Source organism: Falco naumanni, chromosome 18 (assembly GCF_017639655.2).
Source record: "Falco naumanni isolate bFalNau1 chromosome 18, bFalNau1.pat, whole genome shotgun sequence".
NCBI classification, from domain to species: domain Eukaryota; kingdom Metazoa; phylum Chordata; class Aves; order Falconiformes; family Falconidae; genus Falco; species Falco naumanni.
Genome location: NC_054071.1, coordinates 5,232,921 through 5,250,408, shown reverse-complemented (window position 1 = coordinate 5,250,408; position 17,488 = coordinate 5,232,921). Strand labels below are relative to the sequence as shown.

At 44.1% G+C, this 17,488-nt stretch overlaps 1 protein-coding gene across 1 annotated transcript in view; it reads left to right on the top strand.

The window, feature by feature from the left end:
• Positions 1 to 17,488, top strand: part of SKAP1 (src kinase associated phosphoprotein 1) — a 155,881-nt gene that overhangs the window by 12,684 nt on the left and 125,709 nt on the right. The window contains exon 3 of the mRNA XM_040617243.1: positions 4,442 to 4,467. Within this exon, the coding sequence (XP_040473177.1) occupies positions 4,442 to 4,467 (26 nt within the window). The remainder of the gene's footprint in view (positions 1 to 4,441; positions 4,468 to 17,488) is intronic.

Here is a 17,488-nt window from a genome sequence, read left to right as displayed (position 1 = left end):
GACTTTAGAGCTGCAGAGAGACCATTATAACCATCAAGTTTGACCCCCTGCGTAATACAGACCGTAAGATCTCAGACAGTAATTTTTGCTTCTAGCCCCAAATGGGTCTGGTTTGTCTCCTTCGGCTCTGGGGTTCGCTGCAAGCAGGGGATGCTGGGCAGCAGGCTCAAGTTGTGGGTGGGAGGAGGGGTGTGTGTGTGTTAATCATGTTTTTTACTGGATTTCTGGACATTGATGGGATTTGTGACACACACGCCTGCCCCCCATGTAACAGAGGACTAGAGGCCTGGGGTAAATCTGCTTGAGTTTTGTGTGAAGGTTGGAAATACAGGAATAAAATCGAATTACCTTGGTGCTCCGAAAATATGTGAGTCCTGCACTCATGCCGAAGGGCAGATCTAGACCTAGTGTGGGCAGAATAATGTTGTCTTAGGGGGGAATTTCATTCTTGCATATTCCAGGGCTTAATCTGCCCTTCATTTTGGAACAAGAAGGGATATTTCTGGGTTTTCCTGGTTTAAACACTGCTGTTGAGGAGATAGGAGTGTTGAAGTAACTTCTTTGCTGGTAGTCCTGCTTGGTCAGACCTGGAAGCATCGCTGTCTTCAGGTGACTGCTTTTGAGTAGCAGCTATGAAAAGCAAACTCTACTCTCCTGAAGTGAATCATGATACGGTACAGCTAGGAAGGGTAGGATTTGGGGAGCTTGTTTTCAAACCTCACAAGTGTACAACTGATGCTCTTGGGGTTGCTTCCAATCTTGATTCGGCTGTAAAGCCAATGCAAGGGTAAGATCTGGGATGCAGGTCCTGGAAGCATCTTTCACTTCTGAGGACCAATTCCTGGTTCTGTGGGAAGCAGCAGAAGGCTCTGGTCCTTACAGACCAACGTGAGTTCTGGCTCAAGACTCTAAGGACAGTGGGTTTCTGTTGGGAACAAGGTTTTCTGGCAAACCTGCCCGCTCTGCAACTCCATTTCCCTTTCCAATGTGACAACAGCATTGTCTTCTGTTCTTTCTCATGGTAACCCAGCCTTTGAGGTCTGCTTACACAGTTGAGTTGCAGTTTTGATTGGGTCAGTCTGGAGACGCTGCTATTAGGAGGCTGACAAATCAGAACTGGGATCTGTACGTCTTTCAGGAGCAAAGAACCTAAACAGTCCCAGAAAAGCGAGCCCCTCTGATATTGGATTGTTGAGTGTGTAACCTCAAAGACTATACGATCATGAGAAACAATTTGTGTTTTGAACAGAACAAGTCTGTGGCTTCTTCCTGTCTGGCCCCAAATATGCGCCGATGAGGTGAGAGAGGTGGGTGGTTCGTTGCAGGGGAAATACTTATAGGATGTCTTTTGTTGCAGTATTGGCAGTGCGGTGCTTTTTCTTTAGCTTTGTAATGGAAATCAGATATTCTGGGGTTAGTTCCTCAGTTTACATATTGCATCAAAAATCTCAGTAGATTCCTTTGTCAGCTCATTTTGCTGAAGCTAGTTAATCATTTGAGAAGAGTTTTTCCCATCTCCCTCCACTTTCTTAAGGTCTGATGGAAAGTGGACCTTCCTATCTGGCTGAAACCCCCTTGCTATGCTTTGCCTTAACTGGTTCTTTTCTGGGGGATTCCACCCACAGCTGGTGGATAGGACTTTTTTAACCAAGTGTTTTAATCAAGGACCACTTAAGACATGACCAGATATATTGCCTGCTCCCAAACTTTCTGGTTAAGAAAAATGAATGAAAAGCTTTTACTCTTGGTGTTTGTGAGATCTAAAAATTGTTTATTAAGGATGAAAATGTCAAACTGATTCCAAGGCGAATAACTTTCAAAATCAAGATGCAGTTGGCTAAAGATTAGGCCTCTGGTTTCTAACTTATACTGGCTGGCTCAAGGGGGGCATGTGTATGGAGCAATTACAATTTTTTAAAAATTATTTGCTGTAAGAAATTATTGGGCTATAACTTTCAGGATAAACCTCCTGTAAAGGTAAAGAACAAAATGTTGTGTAACTGTTACCCACGGATCAGGCTTGTTAAAGGTGTAACATGTGTGCCAGTTGTACTATCTTAATTGGGAACAAAAATCAGAATTGACCTCGAGCTGTACTTTGGAGAACAGCCCAAGATGACTAACCTTCTGCTAGCTGAGTTTCTCCTCCTCTGCTGTGCAGGAACAGGCTTTATTCTGAATCTATAAGCATGCACACGACTTGGAGCTGTAGATATATTTGAATTAGCCCTCTTTGCTACCTAGGTTGTTGCAGCAAAAATGGGCATTTTGCCCAAATAATTGTATTTCTTGGGTAATGTGGGAACAAAATAAAGAATATTCTGGCCACTTCTGAAAACTATGAAAATATCACTCGCTGATTAACTAAGGCTGAAGTTCTCTGCAGGAAGGGGTGGGGGAAACACAGATGCTGAATGTCATCCTTCCCCCTGCCCTCTCTTAGACACATACAAAGCATCAGGGGGAAAGAAAGAAATCCTGTAAGTGAACATACTGACAATGCTGTGGCATCGTATGTGGGTGCCTTTTAAGCTCTCAAGATAAGTAATTTATTCAAGATTTTCGTGCAGCCGGTGGCAGATGAAGGAATTAGATCATTACTCTTCCATCGTCCATAAGAACAAGACCATCTTTCCCCTGCTCCCGATTAAATTTTAAACTAACTTTCATTCTCTGCTTAAGCCTTTCCAGAGTGAAAATGATCAAAGCATGAGATTAAAGACACATCCTGATCTGATGAGATTAGAATTTTTGACTGTTTCCTTATGCTAAAAAAGAAAAAAGCGCAAAACATCTTTTTGGTATTTCCCCCCCTGCCCCCCCGCCTTAAATTTGATCAGAGTGAAGCTAACACGGGCTTGCTGGTCCAGTAGGAAATGGAACTCAATTTTACATTTTTTTAAACCATTTTACTGTATTAAAAATGACAGAGGTTAGAAACAAAGCTCTTATACTTTTATTGAACTGGAATTACAAGTGACAGAAAATCATTTTGGTCCTAGTGCAGTAAATGTTATCACTAAAACATGTTCAGGGGAGATTAGGACAGTCTCTCAAGCACAAGAGACAAAAGTTCACAAAACAAGAGGTGATTTTGCTGTCCTTGTCTCGCAGTCATTGTCTGCTCAGGAGACAAAAGTATTTCAACTCTCAGGGATGCTGGACATGGGGGGGGCGTCTGGGGAGTGCAGTACCTCTCACTGAGCAGAAGCTGAGCCCATGGAGGGGAGCTTTCTCAAATCAAATGTTCAATTATCAATGTTTGAATTATCAAAGCAAACACTGAGTAACAGTTAACACTGATTGGAAACAAAAGGATGGAGCTGCTGTTACGGTTCCCCTGACCTTGGGCAGGTGGTGACACTTCCCTGGGCTTGGGAGATAAGATGTAGCTGCCATAGGATGGATAGGAAAGAGCTCATAAAAAAAAAGGGGGGGGGGGGGAGGAACCACTGCCAGGAGCATCCAAAGGTCCAGAGAAATTTGCAGCCCTTTATTGCGACAAAGCACAGCGGTATGGCTCTTTCCAGTGTGATACAGCTGTTATTTATCACTGAGCCCATTCTCCCAGGAAAGTTTCTTCTGTCTGTGCGCATTTTTATTGTTTTTTTTTTTTGTCCAAAGCAAACAAGTCAAATATTATGCCCTTAATCAGAATTCTGTTGTTGTTTTCTAATTAATCTGTGTCAGTAGCTTGAATGTTTGTGTTAAATCATTTTCTTCATGAAAGCTTTTAATGAGGAAACAAATTGATTGGATTTTTACGTACTGGATTCTTGCCACTAATGCCTATAGACCAACCCTTTGTTACACGTCTTGCCTGAATGGTGTCATTTTGTGGTTTATCCCCAATCCTTGATCTGTTTCCAAAACTCGCCAGTGCTGTTCCCATATTAAAATGACTCAGATGTCAACCCAAGATGTGCTTAAAGTGTGAGAGATGAAGAAATTGTGGAGGATTTTTTTTGGCATGGCCTGAAGTGGGCAGCGTGCATACTGCTGTCTGCGATGCTGCTGCTTCAAGGGAAGGCGTGAGATGGGGTTAAGAAAAGTCATAGAATAGAATCATAGAATAGTTTGGGTTGGATGGAAGGGATCTTTAAAGGCCTTTAATTAAGGCTGCAACGCAGAAGGTTTTGTAAGCTCTTCTGTTTGGAGAGATACCTGTGCTAATGGAAGGAAGTTGGGAGCTTTTGAAGAGGAAGAGATGTAAAGGAGTTACCTTGGGTGGCAGAGGCTGCTCCAGGGGCCAGCTAGCATCTGCAGGACTTGCAATTCCTCTTGAAGCTTCTTCCACAAAATATGCGTTGACCACTTGCTGAGGTCCTGGCAGCATAATTCTCCCATCTGTCACTTACTCATCAGGCTGGAATAAATAATTAAAAAATAATAGTAAAAAAAAAAAGTATGCTGATGTCTGTCTTTTTTTTTTGTCTTTTAGGTACCACTTGGAATTTCCGCCCCAAGGTCAGTACAAGCCAAGGGAAGGTTGGTGAGTTCTAGCGGTTATGAGCTTGGGGAGTAGGGAAGGGCTGGGCATGTGTGGTGTTTTCTAGGAAAGTCAGCAAGAGGAAGAGTTTAAATTGAATTTATAGCTGTGTGTGGCAGTTTGTAGGGGTGGAAAGGGGCAAAGCTGTGTAAGGGCTATAGCAGGAGCCGGGGTTAGCATTCGTCCTGAGCAGCAGAAGTCCATTTCTCCTTGCGCTTGAGAGCAAATAATACAAAACTGTGTGATGCTGACATAAACATGTTGTCCTGGACAAGCTCAGGAAATTTTGTTGCAAAACTTCTGTCTCCAGAAAAGTCCCAAAGTTCAGAAAGGTCAGTGTATTCCCGTGGGCCATCGGCTTGGGTAAAGCCTGTGGGGTAACCTTCAGCAAGTTTCCTCCAGTCTTGTTGCTTCGTGTTACCCCGAACTTGAAACTGAATCAACCTCCAGGTGTAGATAAATGGTCAGGCTGTACATTTTTCAGTACCGTGACCATCTCTTGTTATGTCTGTTAACAAGCTGGGAGATTCTGATTGTGACTTTGATCTTCATTTCTGCCATAATGGGGGTGATGACTTAAACTTCCCAGGGTGCCTGCAGGTCACAAGTCGTGTCAGTGGTGGTACTGCGTATTCAGGGCAATTGATGGATATGTATTTGCTCAGAGCTGACCTGGAGCTCCTCTGACTCTGTATTGGATCGGTGGAGCTCAGCTCTGACTCCTGATCTGGAGTATTGGGTACAACCAAGCTGCAGCCAAGGCACACAGTTCTGTGGCTTCATCCTTTTTCCTTCGATGACGGTTGTCATACGTGAGCACAGACAGGATGATTTGCCAGTGTTCAAACAAGATGGGAGCTGGGGCTGTAATAAAAATCCTTGTGAGTGTTCCAACTCAGCTAATCCTTCATTTACTCCAGGAATAAATTCCAGAATGTTACCTCCTCGATCAGGGCCCACTTCCAGCACATCCTGTCTGTCTGGCAGCACAGAAATGTCAGAAATGCAGCAGCGTTGCAATTCCCACTAGAACAGTGTTATCACATTTTAATATGAGCCTCAGTGCAGCCTCGGTGCTTCTAATTGCTTTCAAACCATTGTTTTCATGCGTTTGGTTGATGAACCCAGCATCTGGCATCATTTGAGAAAGTACAACAGACAGCTGTGTTCAAAATTAAAAAAAAAAAAAAGAGAGAGGATTAGAACACATAAAAGGGCTCAAAATTAGATTTTTTTTTTCTTCTAAATTTTGAAAGTTCATACAATTTAAAGGGTGGAGGAGGGATGCTTTTGTTCTTTTGAAATAGTTGTTATTCTTTTGTAGGGTTGGAAGCCTAAGTAATATTAGGAAGATTGGTTTGTAGAACTGCATATAGATTTGTAAATGAAGTGCCTGGTTCACTTAAATGCCTGCTAGGAATGACTGTGTAAGTGTTTGGGTCTTCAGATATGTAGGTTTCTCTAAGTGTGTCCCTATGTCATCTTGGGAACTGATGCTATTTGGAAAATAATGTACTAAGGAAACAGGACAACCTGAGAGGGAAGGCATGGGCTTGGATATCACCTTGAAAGCCTCACCTCCAGTTTATGATACCTTGCTGGGAGAAGGAGAGGTGGTAATGAGAACTTGGTGCATGCTGAATGGAAAAGAGACAGAGAACTACTATGTGGGGCTTGGTTTTGAAGAAAAAAAAATAATCTCATGTACCTGGACATCTTGATAAGAGGATGGCAACAACCAGGTGTAAATTAGCTGCCCAGCTGCACTGCCAGTGCATTTAAATAACAGGCTGATGTGGCAAAGGAAAAGGCTTCTTCTAAGAAGGATTTTCTTTGTAATAGCTAATGAACAGCTGTTCTAAAGGGGATAAGCACAACTTGCGACCACATCTGGTAAAGGCAGTTGAGCTCCTTGAACTTGGAGACATGCTGAAATCCCTCTGAAGACCAAAACCTCAGTGATTCCAGCTATCCCAACCTGTTGGTTTCTAGTATTGACTGAAATTAATAGAATCCATCTTGATATCTCCCAGCAAGCAGATATTTATATGAAACAGGAGTACAGGTCTTGAGGGTGAGTTGAGCAGACGAGTGCGGTTTCAGAAAGACATAATTGAACAGAGCGTAAGGCTGCAGGATGAGTTGCTGTTCCCAATTCATATGTACCAAGCGATGCTATTGACTGTAGTGTGTAGCTGCAAATTATTTTTCCCTTGTTCCTTAGGTGCTTTTTGAACAGAGCCCCAGGGTGACTCATATTTCCTTTTGGAAGAGAGCTGACTGCCTATGTGAAGCATTTTATACACTTAATATATTTCATGCATGCATACCCTTGCTGTCTTGCAGCAAACTCCCCTCTGTGGAAAGAGAGCTAAGGAAAGTTGGCAAAGAAAATCTGGACAGGACCTGGGTCAGTTGTAGCCCTCCCCCAAGCTTCTTGCTGCCGTTTCCATCTCCTCTCACAATTCAGTGCAGAGGAAATGTTCTGCAACAGCTTTGATTTAGAAGAAACGCGTGGTCTGAGGGAGCGGCGGCAGGCGGTTCTGGGGTACTGCAAGGGAATCCAGCACTGAACAGGAGAGGGAAACTGGAGGGGAGAGTTGAGCAGTTGGGAAGAGAATGGTGGGACAGGGAGCAATGCAAAAGGAAGGATTAAAGAAGAAAAAAGTACCCGTGTAGCTAAGTAAGAGCTGTGGGTCAGGGCTGTAAGTTTGGCTTTGCTGGAATGGGACTTTACACTGAATTATAGTCACTGGTGCATTTCAGCTTCTCCATTCCCAAGCCCCCAAAACATGCAAAAGCTGGGCTAGTGTAAAAAAACTAATGCGGCCACTGGTGGAAGTGAGCTAGATTAGATCATTGATGTCTATCCAATATTTTGAGATACTCAGAAGCACAAGTAGCTCTGTAACACTCTGCTTGAAGACACAGACCTTCAGAGATGGAGAGAAGGTGGCTCTGCCCTCCTAGCCGAGGGCTCCAGCCTGGGGATGGCAAAGACTTGTCCCTCCAAATCCTCCTGTGGGGTACCTGGGCCTTCCTGCCGGGGGGGTGTCCCCTTAGCACGGTGTCACACATACAACTCATAACTTCCATCTGCTCGTTCATGCTAAAAAAACCCCACCATACAGTGGATGCAGTCGTAGGCAGTTAATTTTTACTTTATTTTGAAGGAAACAACCCCAAATAGATGAATAAAGCCAAATTTATTTTCATTGAGCTTGTGATAACACTTATGTTTTTCCATCAAAAATTCATCCCAAATGGTTTTCTCTGAAGTGCTGCATATTTGCTGGATAGTAGTGCTCCTTCAAATATTCATAAGTAGTCAAACATGCGGGAGAGTGGGCATGGTTGTTCCCATTTATGAAATTTAGGAAAACTGAGGCTCAAGAAATGTGCTTAAGGTACCAGAGCATCTGCAGGTGTGTCCAGGAATTGGGTCCAGATCTGCTGCTTCTCCCAGCTCTGTGCCTTAACCCCCAAAAATGTTGCTTTCCTGAAGTTGGCAGCAACAAATATAAACGTGTGCTGGGAGGTGGGGTAAGGGACAAGCCAGGATAAAACACGGTTTAAAAATTGGGAGCCTTCGTGTTCTGTTAAAGGCTTAAGTAACAGTGTGGAAAGTCTTAGTAGGCCACTTATCTCGTAGTATATACTATTTAGATGAAGTGCGTATCATTTTACCTCTGCTGGCCCTGCTCTGGCTCAGATGCCGAGTGCTTCATGGGTCGCCGGTTATTCTTGGGGTTGGACTTCGTAGCAGTGCATGAGGTATGCGTATACCCGAGGCATGCGTGTAGTTTTCTTTCATTAGCTGGCATTAGACAAAGGCCTCAAGTGTTAGATTTATGAGGTAGCTTTTCTATGTAAAGCCTCAAATCTATTGAATTGAACTGAAGCGGAGCTGGATGGGAGACGGAACTGTGCATTTCCCTAAACCGCTGCTCCCTGGTATTGCATATTTGGTTCATGTAGTTATGACAAGTACAAGTAGCAAATCATTAAAGCAGCAAAAACACCATCTTTACTGTAAAGATCCCCTTTGAAGCTGGGGCAGAGTGTTCCTGAATTAATGGAGTGCATAGTGATTTTACTAAGTTTTATTTATAAAAAACCCTCTTTGCGTTCATGCCAAGAGTCTCCAGCTCAGTGGTAAGCAGGGTTCATACACAGAAACCTGGTCTAGATTTATGATGTGTTTGAAAACGCAAGGGAAAAAATATCAAATTGACAATATTTGTAACGTATTGTTAAAATATCTATTCTATCGCCATGCGTGGAATTCCCCAGCTTTATAAACATGAGTGCCAGCTACAACCCTTGAAATGTCATAACATGCAGAGACAAAAAGAAAACAAAAAAACTTTTGTTAGAATGCTTTCTAAAGTCCAAGATGTGTTTGGGTGGTGTGTGGAACAGAGTTAATTAATGAAAAATAAAATATACACAGAGGCGTATGTTCTTTAACTTAAAAAAGAAAAGCTTTAGTATCAACACTTTTGACAGCTCCCTTTATCAGGACTGAAGCTTTGCTTCCTGCAGTTCTGGGCATGCAGTTCTTTGCCTCTGTGTATGTATTATATTCTCGGCAAGCTAATCTGTGTAGAGACAGTATTTTTTTGCATTGAAATCCCTCCCGCTTCATAGTTTTGCAAACTCTGAGCAGCTGCACAGCTTTGCTTTTACATGGGCTTATAAATTATTCCGCTACCTAAGGTATTGTGCACAAATTTTGGAGGCAAGTAACGATTATAGGAGAAAACAGAATGCTTCGCTTGGAAAAATGTCATAGGTAGGAGGCAAGCGTCTGTGCTCTGGGAAGGGCTGTATGGAGGTGTATTTGCATTTTTATTTGCATATATCCATAAAAAAATCAAGAGGTAGGTGTAACTTTGAAACTGTTGATATTGCATTTCAAGCATTCGAACCAGGAGTCGAGCCCCCTCCTTATCAAGAAGCTTTGAAATCTTTTACAAACCTGGGGTCCAGGCCAAGGGCTGCAACGGACCATGCAGCACCCGTCAGCCGGAGACAAGAAAACCTGGGGGAGCACGAGTGTGCCCACACCCTGCCTTGTCCCCAGCTGGGGCTGGGACCAAGTCACTCAACCCAGACCACTCCAATGAGTGCCCTCGAATGCAGTTCTGTAGTGGTCAGAAATAGGTTTCGCTGGTTGTGAGCACACAATTAAGGGGGAGTTGTTTACCCTTGATTAAAATTAGTATTGCTGTAGCGCAAGGGAATACAAAAGACTTTTTCTGTATTTCTTGAAAATGTGTGCGTGTGTGTTCCCATTGCATGAAACAAGAAGAGAAGGGAGAAAAGCCTCCAAGAATAAACATGTCATTTGATTAAAAAAAACCAAAAAACCAAACCAGCTTTGCTGTTATCAATCTTTGCTTGGAGCCAGCAAATGAAGAACTTGCAGAATTTATAATAGGATTGAAAGACCAGGTAACAGGAACTAGCAGTTCGGCAAGGTTATTCTGCAGTTAATGTCAAAACTTTTATGACCTTTACTGCGAAGAATTAGGTTAATGAGGAGGGCTTTTTGAACTCTTTTTAAACCAGCCCATTGATTTAAAACTTCTTACAAACTTGAGGAAAGTTTCCTGGTTTGGATTACTAGGTGCTTCTTGGAGATCTCTACTTCATTAATCAAAGTGTTCAAGTTACTGAGTCACCCATAGTCCTTTGAAACCCATCCGAATTGTAACACCTTGGGGCAGAGCTTGCCCTCTCTGGTCACATCTAGCAGCGTCCCATGCTTCCCTCCCCAGGGAAGTTCGGAGCATGCCAGAATCTTAAGAATAAAGCAATGCATCATAAAGAAGGAGGTATAAAACCATCAGTAAAGATGCTAAATATACAGCAGTTTGGGGAGCCCCAGTAAGTTAAATATTAACAAGTTCTATTGCTCTCACTTTGGTCAGTTAATAAAATACTCTAATTATTAGATTGTCTAAATTGCCTGATGTGCAGCTTTGGAGATAGAGAACCTTCTCAAATGAACCCTTAGTGCTTTCTGAACTTGTTTGTGTAATAGGAATGTGCTGCAGCTTTCTTTTTATAAAGGAATCTCGGGGGTTATTGTAATGTGTTGAGATGAACGTGCAGCCCCAGCGTTGCTCTGCGTTCACACAGAACAGAAGAACGATCACGAAATCGCCCCACTGGGGACAGAGTGTGGGGTGTTCGCATATCCCATCCCCTGAGCTTTCTCACAGCAGGCAATAGACCCTCCTGCCCCACAAAAATGGGGAAAAGGATTAAATTCTCTGGTTTGGCCATTAAGATTTTTTGGAGACCTTAAAAATGGGAATGCCCACTTGCTACCTTTGAGCCTCACTGGGGAGCGGGGGAATCGGTGCCTTTGGCACCCACAGCCCTGGCTCGGCAGGAGCGGGGCTGGGAGCGCGACTCTGGGTCCCAACTCCTAGGTCTTCCAAACCTTTGGCTGGTTCAGATCTGGAGTTTTGGGTCTCTCTCCCCACGACAACTCCTGCATTGCTTTGGTTTGTAGAGCAGTAACCCCATCCAAGTAATCTACATAGTAGTAATTCTGCCCTTTAGTCAGCCTCCATCTTAAAACACAACTGTAAAGTCATCCTTTGCATTATCATAAATGCCTAATGGGCATCTCCTCCGGTCCCCAGAGTGCCTATTGCTCTGCTACACGCTCCTGTCTCTGCATTCACTGTCTGTGCTTATTTTTTCTTAACAGTGAAAATTGCTGTAGATACGGGCAAGACAGCCTCCTTGTGTCTTGTCATTGGAATATGCTCGCTAAACTCCAGCTCCCTCGTGGCTTAGTTCTGTTTATTCCTTGTTCACTTGGAAGGGTTTCAGCTAAGAAAATACATTGAACCGACTGACGCTGCAATGGACATTACTCAAAGCTATTTGGCCCGTAGCCTCCTCTTTGGTACTGATGATGTTGACAATTTTGGGGTTTTTTTTAGATTCCCAGACCATATTTGCAGAACTGCTTGTTAATTACTGCACTGCACAAGCGTGGAGTCTGGCTTCACAGACACTGCTTTGCTGTGTTCCGAGCAGGGCTGGTACCTCAGGAGATGAACCAAAGTGCAGATTTGTGACGTTCCTCTGCCTCAGTATCCCCCTCCTTTAAATGAAGACTTCTCTTCAAAGAGGCTCACAAGGAATAATTTATTAGCAGACAGATATAAAAAGTGTTGGTAGCTTTAGGCTGGTTTTGCTTTCATTGGATGGGCTTTGTATTTCACTGATGTGTTACTGGGCCATAAAAGAAAGAATAAATCTTGTTTACTTGTTTACATCCCGTGGGAATCTTCTGCTGCGCTGGGTTTCAGGCTTGTTCCTAGCAAGACTGAAATGTGCTGTGCTTCCCCTGTCAGGCAGCTGTTTTGTGTAGCTGCTGCCCACTTGAGAGGCAGAATGTGCAGTGCCTTTGCTGAAAGGGTGCCAGGGATTGCAAGTGAGGAGCTGGAGGGAGGAAGTTAGAGGGGAGGGGAGGGAGAGAGCAAAGACACAGTGAGGAGAGGAAGAGAAAACTGGAGAGGAGAGCTCAGCTGGGGAATGACACAAGGGGCTCGCAAGGCATTAGAAAATATGGAGCAACGGGAGTAGATGCAGCATAAGCTCAGCAGCTTCTTCTTGTCTTCATGGGTTTGGGGGGATATCTAGGCCCCCAGCCTCATCAGCTACTTGGATTCATGAGAATGAGCTTTTCTGTCAGAGCAGCCCTGCCAAAGGCTTCTTTCAGCCAAGGCTTGCAAGTCACAAACTTCTTGAATGTCATTTGTGGGGTGGCCTTTTTGGTGTGTGAGTAGGACTTGGGTTTTCTATTGCTGTTGCTTGCTTTTTGCTTTTCAGAGGTAAACCCATAATCAGTTGTGGGAAGACTTTGGTTTGGATATCTGTATATTGGATTAAAGGTCTACAAATGTATTATTTCCAGGTTATTTACTGTTTTGTGTAATCATGAAGTTTCTATTCCATGTGACAGGGAGAGAAAATAATTTAACCCCAACCTGCTCGGAGCTTCTTGGCCTCCATTGGATTTATTCTCTTGAAGCTGAGAGTTGCAAACTTGAATTCCTTTTGTGTAATAAAATACTTGGACCCGCTGTAGGGCTTAGGGCTTTTTTTTTTTCTTTTCTTCTCACCTCCACCCCCAACAACAGGAGTGGGTTTTGCACCCCAGAAAGCTGCCTTTTTTTTTTTTTTTTTTTTTCTCACCATGCTTTAGGAAGTCTGCTGTTGCCTTGCCCGGCTCCTGCCTGCTGGATTTCATTAATCCCAGGAAGTTTGTGCCTTGCCTTGCCCTGCCCTGCCCATCGGTGGGCTGAGGCTGGCAGCGGTGCTGGGGTCCTGCCTGTCCGGAGGTGGCTGCATCCCCGGCTGATGCTGCGCGCTGCAGCCCGACCTGCTGGGCACACGGCATCACTGCAGCAAACCAGCCTTCTGCAAAAGAGCTTTCCACTTTCTAGCTGGTTTTTAACATAAGTGGCATTTTTAGTGGACCATTAATTTGCTTTACTACATGTAATTAGCAAAAAAACTGGGTACTGAGTGAACAAAATTAGGCTTGGACTGGATTCACTTGTCAGCCAGCCAAGACCTGTTTGGGTCGACGTTTCTAAAACAATGATAAATCGGCTCCTCCTGTGTGCGAGGAGGTCCCTCACTTTGCGTTTGACCCTACTGCCATGAGGTAGACCTGTCCTGCTGATAAAACACAGCGTAATCAGAGACGGGCCCTGCTCTCGCTGTGGCCTTGTTTGCCTCGTTAGCCAGGGACAAAGTTATTTTTCTTCTGTGCGTGATCTCCACATCCAAGAAAATGTTTATTAAGCAGGGTAAATGCTTTGAGATTTGTAGATAAAGGAATTTCTCTTGTGGTTTGTTAATAATACCACTGTTGGTGGTAGAGCCCAGGGAGGGGAGGATGGACACATACGCGAATCACGGTGATGTGCAACAGAAAATTTGGGATTTTCAGGCAAATGTAACACGACCTGGGCACTGGCACCATCGGGAAGCCAATAGTCTGTGTGAAGAAGGTGCAGAAAGTCTGCATCCACCCAGACCTCAGCTATTCACATATTAATCACAGGGGCTAACCACACAGATCCAAATGGGTGCTTAGGAGCTGATGAAGCCTTTAAGGCATTCAAAAAAGAAACATCATACATTCTCTAGCACATAAATGTGTTTAAAAAGGTATATAATTTATAATAGCAATGTTGACAGAGCTTTAACTACGTTACAAAAGCTAAACTATAATATATTTACATGTGAGCAGTACTTACTGTGTGGGTGCGTCTCTGTTGATGTGTTTCCATGTGATTCTCCATAATTTCAGCAAGTGATTGTAGTGAGGGATATTAAACCATAGTATTGATAATACTTTTACAGCTCTGCTTTGGGAAATGCATTACTGCTAAATTAGTCCCTGAAAATCTAGAGATATTAACACTGTCGAGCATGAAGGCAGATGGGATTTGGATCAGAGACCTTTATTTGTAGTATGATACTAAGGAGTCATTACTTTAAAGCAGGAACTTAGTTTCCTTGAATATTAACTCGAGTTGGGGATTTTACTTCCGCTTTGGCATGAACAAGCTTATCATAAAAGCGTAAATGGAACTCGCTTGGTATTGATTTTTCTTATGCTCTAAAAAGATGCTTAATGAAACTCTAGGTACCTAGATAAAGACCTTCACTGAATGCAAAGTAAGCTTAATTGCAGTTCCCTTAACAAGCTACTGGAGATGAATTTTTTTTCTACTACAAAGCCCTTTCACCTATTTAGATTGTTTCTCTTCCTGTGTGTGCCAGGATGCATTAATTCAGCTTTTTGTTTCTTTTTCTTCCCTGCCCCGCCCCCCCCCCCCCCCCCCAAGAGGCAAACTGCAGCTTAAAGAAGAGAAAACTTACTTGCCAGTTTGTGTGTAGAAAAACTTTTGGCCTTGGAAAGGTTGGTTTTTGAGATCTCAATAGAAGTTTTAGTCTTAAAAGAGAGTAACTGTCCCTCTCGCACTTCTGCAGAAGGGGGGACGGGCACGGAGGCATGTTCTGACACTGCACAACAGACTTGTAGCAAAACCAGAATCTGAACCAAGGTTTTTCTAGCTTTTGTCCTAAGACCTGTCTCTGGAACTATGCCAGAGCAGAGGCATGTCTTTTATTTTTACTGTCCAGCATCGCAAGCCCCAAAGCAATGAGGGAAAGTTACGTTCAAGTTATTCCCTTCCTTGCAGAGAGTGTTTGTGCTCTTGAAGCTGTGGAGAAGGAAGCAACAGTGTGTTCCCTGGTCGTGGTGACTCTTTCTCCTGTAGGTCCTGCTTGTGCTGCTTACTTGGAGCCCTGTTAATGCTTAATTAAGTTCTTTTCATTCTCCTCTTGGTATTTTTTTCCCCTCCTCTGATACAGGGGGTCTGCCAGAGGCTGCGTCTCTGCCTGATGCCAGGTCTGTGTGATGTCCGTGGGTCCTGCATGGATCTGGTGTGACTGATGTGACCTGCCTGATGCTGCTGTCCAAAGCCACTGGACTCTAAATTGCCACCCCCTCTTCTGCTGGGGACACCCCCATCACCAGAGACACAATCTGTCCCCTCTGCAGTTTGCTGAGAGTTGATACATATAAAGCACGATATCTGTGTTAATTACACAGAATGCCTCAAGCCCCTCTTTCTGCTGCTGTACGAGAAACTGTTTCTGCAGAAAATGTCAGATGACTAAAAGATGGCATAATTTTTTTTTTTCTCCTGTGCCACAACTATCACAAAGCACAAAAGCTGGGAATTTAGCACACTTGGGGGTAGCCAAAAAGTGTCAGGGGAGCCCCTGGATGAGGTGCAAGCTCAAGAAACCTCTTGCTCTTTCCCTTAGAGTCAATCTTGCTTTTGTTCATGCTTCAAAGAGCGATGAGTTAGGGAATTTTGCTGAGGATTTGAGTAGGAAGATAGAGCAGCTTTGCGTCAGGTGCAGAGTAATTATTTGCTGGGGTTCTGTGCTATTTGGTTTTTATTCCCTGTGTTTTCATTAAAAGCTAATGAGTTTTTTCTTCATTCAGAACAATAGCTTGGCCCCTGACAAGTTGTTGGTTATTTTTTCTGCTTGGACTCAACTAGCTGTTGCTGCTCCATAAACTTTATGGAGAAGTGGATTAAAGCACAAGAAGTTCTCATAATGCAAATCTAAATGGAAAGGCAACAGGATTTGTTTTAAGTAGCTATTTCTGCAGTGGTTTTGTTCACTTTGGTTTTGTTACTGAGGCTATAGGTGGTGTTTGAAAATACTCCTAATGCTAAACCAAACGAAATGCCTTTGTTTGTATCGATTTGTGTTGCGGCAGCTGACGCAATTCAGAGTCCCACTGTGCTTGGCATGATACACGTATGTACAAGCTGCAGCCTGGTCTGTTGGAGCGCGTTACGGTAGCTTGCCTGAAGACATGACATCTCAGTTCCCACTCCTGTGTGGGGACAGCCCCCTCCCCTCCCATGATTTTTCCTGACCAGCGATTATTCTGCCAAAACAGAGACCTGTGGCTTGATTCTTCCCCATGGCTGATGCCTGTAACAGCTTCTCCTGTTGTTAAAGCCAGTGACTTATTCTTGCAAGTCACTTTGGCGATCGGGCCCTTGTTCTTGTTCCAAATGGTTCAGCGCAGCCACGCGCCGGTGCGTGAGCCGTGCCTCCCCAGCGTGGCGGCTGCACCGCGCCACGCTGCCTCCTGCTAGTCGGAAACCAGGAGCAGTTTGCTCGTTATCGCAATAATCCTGCACCTGTATCTCGTTATAGGGGACCACCTGTTACCTCGGTGTGTGTTTGAAAAGCTTGGTTTGATACAGTGCAGCCTGGTTGAAAGAAAATGTTCTTTTTAAGGGGCTTATGGAAACTGTCTTATAATGCTGGCATCTTCACACCGCTGCAGATAGTCGAGCCCGCAACGCTGCAGCACGGCGTGGGGGAAGGCTCCTCATTAGAATGAACGTTGTGTTTTCCTACGGCACCGAGTTGCCGTTTGGTAGCAGCTTTTCATATAGGCTTTTTAAAGCCTTTTTATTTGAGGATCTCCAAGTGCTACAGTAAAACAGGGAAGAAACATACCCTTGTCACACACAACTGAGCAAAGGCTGAAATGACTTCTCCAAGGTCAGGCGGGCAGTGGTGCGCTCATGGATGTGCTCTGCTTCCCGAGTCTGGCCAGTGGAGCGGGGGATTTCACTCTCTGCTTTTTAACCCCTAATCGGTTTTTTTTGTTGTTGTTTTTTTGTGTTTTTTTTTCCCCTCATGGAGGTGCATGCATGAATTTCAGTTTGTTGTAGCATAGAAGAACGTGCTTTGCTTACTCTTCATGACTGAGAAGCAGCCCGTGGATGGGAGACTACTGCAGTACCACCTCTGCTGATCTCTGATCCTGCAGGAGAGATCAAAGCCTGCCCTTTTGGGCCAGGGACCTGCAGCTTTCTTCTTGGCATGGGAGATTAGCAGTGCAGATGCTGAACGATGCACCTCCCAAAAGGAGAAAAGTTATGTTCTGAATTTCCTTTTTCTCCAGAATCTGATGTTCCGCACTGCGTGCTGGGATGGCTGCTGGAAGCAAGCGAGCACAGAGCTGGAAAAAGATTTCATTACTTCTTGGGCTCTTCCCCTATTAGAATTTTAGTGGCTTAAAAGGTGGGCTGCCAGGGACCCTTCTGTTCAGTCATTGACCCCTGTACGCCTTTGGTAAATCTCAAAGTCAAATCTTCAATCAGTTTTTCAAGACCTTTGAGCCTGTACTATCAGCAAGGCTATGATGATGCCTGGCACTCACTGTGATTTGTTTTTTAAGGAACTGATCTGTGGGAGGATTATCTCATGTGCCCTATGTTCTTCACAGCCAGATTATTCCTTCTGGTGGAAACTAGAAAGATATTTTCTTGAAAACATGCCCTTGAATGCGGGAGCCTGGGGTCTGTGGGAACTTCACACTCAGAGCAGACAGGGGAAGGTTGCAAC